This window comes from Magnolia sinica, chromosome 9, assembly GCF_029962835.1.
Source record: "Magnolia sinica isolate HGM2019 chromosome 9, MsV1, whole genome shotgun sequence".
Taxonomy (NCBI): Eukaryota; Viridiplantae; Streptophyta; class Magnoliopsida; order Magnoliales; family Magnoliaceae; genus Magnolia; species Magnolia sinica.
Window position 1 is genome coordinate 4,155,590 of NC_080581.1, and position 8,598 is coordinate 4,164,187.

General features: G+C 42.8%; 1 protein-coding gene across 1 annotated transcript; it reads right to left on the bottom strand.

Moving 5' to 3' along the window:
• Positions 1-4,262: 4,262 nt before the first annotated feature.
• On the bottom strand, positions 4,263-6,467 carry LOC131256696 (xyloglucan endotransglucosylase protein 1-like). The gene is made up of 3 exons (XM_058257681.1): positions 5,966-6,467; positions 4,963-5,156; positions 4,263-4,811 (listed from the first exon to the last, which is right to left on the bottom strand). Exons 1-3 carry the CDS (start codon positions 6,239-6,241, stop codon positions 4,418-4,420), a joined length of 864 nt encoding a protein of 287 aa, XP_058113664.1. The 5' UTR covers positions 6,242-6,467; the 3' UTR covers positions 4,263-4,417.
• Positions 6,468-8,598: the final 2,131 nt, after the last annotated feature.

Here is an 8,598-nt window from a genome sequence, read left to right on the forward strand (position 1 = left end):
AATGTGAGATAATACCATATTCTGGTGCTACCGTTTCTACCGTTAGTTTCTGTCGTCGAAAGCTGTGTGGGGCCCACAGAGACCGTGAAAACTCCAATCAATAGTACAGAAATTTAAAAATCAGGCATTTCAAAAACTGACGTGGGACACACCAAATGAAACGTCCACCGTTGAAACCTTCCTGGAGGCGACTATGATGTTTATATTCCATCTAAACCGTTCATAGGGTTATTACCGTTCAGATAAAATGTAGGAGAAAATATCGTCCTGATAAAAACTTCTGTGGACCCCACAAACTTTCCAATGGTGGACGTTCAATCCCTCCTGTTTTGTGTGGTATGGCCCACATGAGTTTTGGATCTGCCTGATTTTTATCTTGCTGTCCAGTTGTGGATTTGTCACGGGAATATCTGTGGGCCCCACACAGCTTCCGACAACAGTAGCGTCCTTTGCCCGGATCCGCGTCCGCATGGAACATCCGTCACGGATTTCAACGACTTTTAACAATAGTATCACGGGGGTTTGTTACGACAATACTCCTGTATATACGCGCCTATACAAATGTCCTCACACGTGCCACCCTGGAATGTATAGGTGTTATCCATTCCGTACAAAAGGTGGTTCGTAACGCGCATATGAGCTGTACCAAATATCAGGAAACTAAATTCATCAGGTGTCCCACATCGTAAGAAGAAATGGAAAACCAAAACATTTAGGTGAGCGGCCTACATTTGTGGCCCATCTGATCAGTGGACGAGTCTTGCTTTTAGTATGTTATCGACATGGTATACATCATCTGCTTCAAAGCTTAAATTGTATCTACGGTTGCCTCGTGTGGGAGCATTTGGCTGGGGCTCGTTTAGGATCAGAGAGGCCTCGTCATGCATTATGACCGGCATGAGGAGATAGATGGCTTGATTTTTAAATATGTAATCAAAGACCCAAAAGGATGGAAAGATACGATCTAGCACACTCGTACGATATTGGCACGTATGGTTGCGTGTACGTAGATGGTAGGGTATCAAACTCGTGTGCAGCTTTAGTCAGTTAAACTATGATATTGTGTTCTTTCGAAGATTTGTAATGGCAATGACGTAGAGCTGTTTAACTCTTTCGAAACTCCCTCGAACAGGAATTTCCTGCATACAGTTGGAGGGAGCCCATACAACAAAAGGCTCTCTGTGGTCCAACTTGATGTGCGTCTAAAATCCACACCTTCGAAAAAATAAGGACCATCCAAAACTCAAGTGGGCCATCTCACAGCAAAAAGTGGTATTGAGGAGACCCTGTTTCCATTCATCCTGTTTGGACTCACCTTATGAACGGAAGCGTATAAAAATTACGGTGGGCCTCAAAAGGGTTTTTACGGTGAGCGTCTCCATTCTCTCTCTTCCCTGTAGGATGGCCCACTTGACTTTTGGATTGGCAGCTCACAGCATCATATGAGCTGGTGTAACTGATCATGGATCGGGGTGCACATGGGTTATTTCGGTCTGATTCCGGGGTAAAACCAGAACCGAACCGTTCGTAACGGTTCCAGGAAAATCGGAACTGGAACTGGACCGTTTGCACCTTAGAACTGAATCAGAACCAGACCGTAAAAACCGGTTTGGTTATGAATGATCAATTCTACGGTTCTAGGCTTTTTATAATTCAGCAAGAGAGAGGAATGGAACGGTGCCAGCACTATGGCAGGGTAGCATGAAGAGATTGAAGAGTTAGGATTTTTGTTTTAATATATATATATATATGGTCCAGTTCTAAGTTCAAATCTAGGTTCAATTCTAAGATCGGTTCCATAGTTCAATTCCACAGCTCGGTTCAGTGTTATATAACATCAAATTGAGAATCAAACTGAACTAACTGGTTCTTTGATTTTTGGAACCAAACCGTAGAACCAGACCAAACTGGACAGTTTGGTCCGTTCCGGTCCGGTTTACAAGTTCTACCGGTTCCATATTCACCCCTAATTATAGATGAAGTGGATTATTGCACACACACATCACGGTGGGCCCGATAGAGCCATTTGTTGCCCGCGCTACCTACGCCGGAAAATCACGTCGACAAGAGAGCGAGCCAAGTCACGTGAAACGCACGACCTCAGGTGAGGGTCATGACACTCTTGAGATCCTGCATTTACGTGCGTTCTGTGAAAGAGTGCGAAAGCGTGTGGATTGCTGTGGTCTCGCATAGCTGGAAAGTTGTAGCCTTTGCGGGCTCCACACGCACCTTTACTTGCGGCACACGTACCAACCTGGGCAGTACGAAAATCGGTGTTGGTCCACTCATCACGTCTCCCAGCTCGATGCCAAAAGAAAGTATCGGGATGGCTGGGCGGACTTCCAGGATAGGCCCACTTCAGGTCCGGCTAGGATTGAACTACTTGTATGAGTGGGAACCATCTACGTCAGGTAGTAAACGTATTCGTGATTTTCGACAAGTGATCATTGCCAAAGTTTTATGTTCTTCGCGACGAACGGTGCGGATTATTTCTATCGTTTCTTTCACATGGCTGAATTATCGGACGCGGATTTTAGCAGTAAGTTCCTGCGCTGGGATGCAAGATGGGGCCAAAAATGATGATTGTGAGAAATCGAGGAAACGGATTGGCTACTCCCCCTGCCACCAGCCCCGTGGCTGGTGGTCGGTGCTATGTGGGCACCACCATGATGTATTTGTTTCATCCATTCTGTTCATCCATTTTTAAATATCATTTTAGGGTTTTATACCAAAAATGAGAGAGATATAAATCTGAGGTGGACCACACCACCGGAAAACAATAGTGATTGGATATCCACCATTAAAATCCTCCTAAGGCCTAATGTGCTGTTTATTTGACATCCAATCTGTTGACTAGGTCATACAGGGCCAGATTAAGGGAAAAAACAAATATCAGCTTGATCCAAAACTTTTATGGCCCCCAAAAGGTTTTTAATGGTCGAAGCTCATTCAACACAGTTTCCTGTAATGTGGTCCAATTGAGATTGGGATATATCTCATTTTTGTTCTCATATCATAAAATGATCTGGAAAAATAGATGGACGGCATGGATGAAACACTTACATCATGATGGGCCCACAGAGCACCAACCACCGGCCATTGGCTGGTGGCAGGGGGAGTAGCCAATCCGTTTCCAGAAATCCACCTGTCCATTCGTTTTTCGAGCTTATTTTAGGATGTGTTACAAAAAAAGATGAGGAGGATCCAATGCTCAAGTGGGCCACATGAGAGGGAAATTTGGGGAAGGAAATTCCCACCGTTGAAACCTTCCCGGACTCCACCTTGATGTTTATATGTCATCCAAACCGTTTATAAGGCCATTCCCACTGGCATGAAGTGCAAAAACTCAAAAATTATTTCATGTGGCCACACGTATGTTTCAACGGTGTTAACTGAATTCCCACTATTACCTCTCGCATGGCCCACTTGAGCTTTGGATCCACCTCGTTTTTCGCAGCACGTCCTAAAATAAGTTCTAAAAAAGAATGGACAGGTGGATTTCTCACAAACATCATAGTGGACCCCATCTTGCATCCCAGGCAGGAACTTCCGGGAATCCGCGTCCTGAATTATCGGTGAACCGAACCCTTCATATCGTGGGCCAACCTAGATGGATCACGATTGAAACATTGCACCCATTCCGTCCATGATTCTAAAGGATCACATTTATCATACAATCCTAACCTTCCCATCCATGCATGGAAAATGGATGGCTAATATAAAAAGAAGACAAGGTCACTAACGGATGGTTCGCATCTTTAGATCATAGTAGCCCTTTGTAAAAAATAAGAAGACAATGAAGCTGTATGAAAGTCGTACTTTGATTCGGAAGCCATAGTAGAAGATCACCAAAGGAGATAATGAAGCTGCATGAAATGAGTACTTGATTGGGAAGCCATAATTAACGGTAGAAGATGACCGTGACAGGATGAAACCCTTTTGTATGTAGGTTGGGTAACATCTTGATCCATATCTCAAGTGATAGACTGAGTGAAAATAACTTATTTTAATGCTGAGGTGTTAGTATTGATTCCCTAGTGGAGCCCTATTTATATATTTAAATGGTTTAGTGCACCACTCACGCAATTGCAGATAAATCACTGATACTCCCGATCCCACTATCCAACCCTTATGGCAATTTAGATCGTTGATAAATAATGCCCAAGTGGCCCATGAAATGTTAAAAAAACATAATTGAAAAATCAGATTTGTCGATTGAACTATCAAAGTGTCCCATTGTAGGTAATCAGAGTTAGATGCAATTAAAAAAATTATCATTTTATTAATTTATTAATATGATTTTATTACAAAACCCAAGTACATTCAAAGAGAACAACACCCATGTAACTGAATTTAAATTCAATGAATAAAAACACAAAACGAAAACAATACGAACATGCAATTTCTTATGATTCAATTAGAATTTGCATTCGGCCGGCAGACCCTGAGGAAACCGTTTCAAATCAGTGCAGTAGTTATAGATCATGTAATTCTTTCGCACCCATCTAAGCATTCTATGATTAGTTACATCCAGCTCTTGAGTTAGCCAAGCATTCGATGACGATGAAGAAGATCCCGACGTGCAAGAAGAACTGCCGGACGACCACACACATGCATTTGCATTGAAGTTTCTGTAGGCAGCAGTGAAGGGCGCTTTCGTCCAATCAGTTTTGATGAGCCCACCCCTGGTGGCCCAGTCATCAGCATTCCAAAGGCTGGAGTAGATCCTCATAGGCTGCTTGTTAAGGAACGGAACACCAATGGCCTCAGCATTTTTAAATACTCTGATAGGTCTACCATCCACAGAGAAGCTGCAACAAGTGCAATTAAGAAAATGTAAGAAAGATAGAATTACAATTAAAACAAATGGGCCTATTTTTCTTTGATTTTAGTGGGGTCCATGAAGATCCAACGGTGGTAAGATCGCCATAAATAGATGAAATGAGATTTGAGAGAGCTTACATGATGTGTTGAGGATTCCATAAGATGGAGTATGTGTGGAAGTTTCTGGTGGGATCAAACCATAAGTAGAATTGCTGCTCTCTGTCGCCCTTTCCTTGTGTGAAGATGTTGGTGTGGAGAATGTATGGATCGCCACTAAGGTTGCCGAGGAATTCAAAGTCGATCTCGTCCCAATTCGATCCGGCAGACTTAAGCTGCAACCCAATTCAATTAGCAGGGTGTTAGTAATGAGAATTGTAATGGAATAATAAGGACCATTGGTTTGTTGGGTCCCACCGTGGATGGACTAATATGGCCCAAGAATCTCCTCTACCGGACCATCTTGACATTTCGATTTGTGGTCTTCAAATCAAGGTGTTACGGACACCACCGGTACCATTATGATATGGGATGTACTACTGTTTTTAATTTTTTGTAAAAATTGTTACTACGGGGTGTTACAGTCCATTGCGGCCTATTTTTTTTTTTGTAACAGGTAACAGTATTGACCATTACCATTACGTTACCACCATTATGTAACCAATTTTGGATACCTTACTTCAGATAGACGCATAAGATGAGAGAAAAAAATAGTCCAAATTCAAATAGAAGATGACCCAAGATTGATAGGTGGGATCTTTCGGTCTGGGATATTATTGGAGCATGGTCCATCCATGGTGAGACCTGAACACCAATGATTTGGATTACCAATCATGGGGTCCACTTGTTTTATATAGTTCATAGTTAAAAAAAAAAAAAAAAACTCGGCCGAGACTTTACTAGCTCGACTCCATATTTAGTCCCAAAAATTATAAATATTTGAAACATTTATTTTTTAAAAAATAAAATAAAATAGCTAAAATATTCACAGGTGAGTGTATGGTGCAATGGTAGAGGTACCGAGTCATAGGTCCGACTCGTTCTTAAGAGAAAGTTTCACGGTATCATATACTGATACAATGCAAGGTCCTGTATGGAAGTTACCATGCAATGGCTATGAATACAGAAAGGCATGGGTACTAACGTAATAGGCAGTAACGGTGCCGGCAGAGTTGCCGGGGACGAGCTTAAGCTGCATGTCGATCTTTCCAAAGAGATACTCGTTCTTGGATTGGAAACCAGAGCCGGAGGCCTTGTCGAGCGAGAGCGTGAGTAGTTGGCCGTAGTTCATGATCTTAGCCCGACCGTCGCCCCATGTTACGTCGAAGTCTTGGTTGAAATTACCACCATAGGCAGCTGTTAAAGAGATTGCTAGTTGTAAAATCGGCAACAATATCATTGCCTTGCAAAGGATGGCCATGTTTGCCAATATTTTCTACGCAGAGTAGATATTGCGAGAGAGAGAGAGAGAGAGAGAGAGAGAGAGAGAGAGAGAGAGAAGCAAGGTAGAGAGAGGGTGGTGTAATCTAAGCTAGAAAAGAGGTTGAAATATGTATATGTAGAGAGAGAAGGTGGTGTAATGGTAAGGTGGAAAAGAGAGAATAAAGGGTTAAAATGTGGAGAGAGAGAGAGAGAGAGAGAGAGAGAGAGAGAGAGAGATTGTGTGATGGCAGAGAAATGGCGCACATATATATATATATATAGGGAGGTGAGGTCACATAGGAGCGAAGAGAGCGAAACATCCGTGAATGTGTGAAAGAGATAGGGTTGCCAACGGGCCGGCCCTGGGGAAGGTTCCGGCCCAGCCCATTGACACCCTAGCAAGAGAGAGTTATTTGATACTCTGACTGGATATGAAGCTTGATACACAAGCATTTAAAAATGGTACACTTGGAAAATATTAACTCAAATTAAACAGACTAAAATGTAGATCCACCTATTTCTAAGCTATACTCCGAAACGCAGTTTGGTTGAACGATTCTAAACTCTGATACGTGAATGATTATCTTCTAAAATTAGGCCATCGGATTTTTTTCATTTTGAACCGTCTAATAAATGGCCAGCAATCTAATAGTCAGATAATCCAATTCTTAAAAAAACATTAGGTCATAATTTGGACCGTTTAGTTTGAGTTAGTTGCATGCCACATATGCCGTTTCTCAGTGATTTCTAACAGCCTGCGTATCATCCATCACACTCTGCCAGAGTATCAAACTATTTCTCGATCGAGAGAGAGAGAAAGAAGAGAAACGTACGTGTGAGGAGCGTGACGAATGAGGTTAGCGCGTGTAAGAGCTGGCAGGTTGGTAATGAAACCTCCAGCTTCGATTCCGCGTTGGACCGTTGTTGGCTCAGGCGGCGGTGGACCCTTTTCTGTTCGCGCTTGTCGTTTGTACACCGTTAAATGCCAAGTGCAGACGCCCTAGTTAGATGCACGCAGTGCCAATCGCAGCACACGTGCCACCAAAGCAGATGCGTGCAGAATCAATGCCATCAATCAAACAGGGCCCACTGTGATCATTCCTTGGCCAAGAAATCAGCTGTTACACTGATAAGGTGGGCCTAAACAGCGTGAAAAAATGAACGGTTAGAATTAGACAATCAGAAATCAATATCATTGTACAAGTGAGCAATATATTACCAATGGTCCGATCTAATTCTGGCCCACTTTTTGTTCATGAAGTATCATTTATATGATCAACGGTGCGGATTCTTCACACGTGAGAGATGCGCCCCGTTTGCTCCCAACCTCTCTCCAAACCTCCAGCGGAGCGGTATCATTAGCATCCGTCGTTTGTAGCCAGCTGGTGTCCAACGAAAAACACCAACTAGTCGCGCGACTGTGTCTTTCTAGAAATTGATCCTCGCACATGCCAAATTGGACTCCATGTGATAAATCCACTCCGTTTATATGTAGCTACTTGATATTATCCGCCTATTCAGTGACCACAATGAACATTGAATATGGGAATATGGTAATTTTATTTTAACCGTCCATATATTTTCTCCATTTGGGACCACATCATTAGCAGAATGAATGCAAATTGGTACCAATGTATATAGAAGACAGATCCAGACATATGGACGGTTTGGATCATTAACATATGTTTCAATTTGGCAAGTGTTATCCGCGAGTACCAAAAGAAATTGTACTCGGGATGCAATGTCAGATTAAAGATCGGACCATGATTGGGATGGAGTTGTTTTGATGATAAAGAAGGGGTCAAAATCAAAAGGCTGAGTGCTGCTTTAATCAGATGGAAGTATCCTAAGTGCGCACATCACATTACAGTTGTGATGCATCACCAAAGCTGGGCCACATGAACAGTCATCGTCACCGTCCATTTAGTGGTCCCCATGATGGATGGGCCACATGGAGAAAAACAGCCGAATGGACAATCTATAAATAAGATGGATGGCATACAAATGAATTTAGGGTTGCAACTACATCAGGCTGCAGCCTGGCCCATTGCAAACCCTACTCAGTTGGGCCAAGGCCCAGACCAGCTGTTTTTCAAGCAGGATTGGGTTTTGGCTGATCAGTAATTTACCTACTGATTCAGGTGATGGCCCAGACAATGGACGTCCAGGATCAACCATGACTGGCCAAAGTGGCCGTGGTCCATCCGGGATCTGTCCAAAACCTGAGAAGTCCAGTATTTACATGTACAAATAATGTGTGGTGTGATTTTTGCCACGGTGGATCATTATTCATCTTGAATGGACCTCCCGTGGATGGATCATGGTCCACCGATCAAAGAATCAGAAATTTCTGAT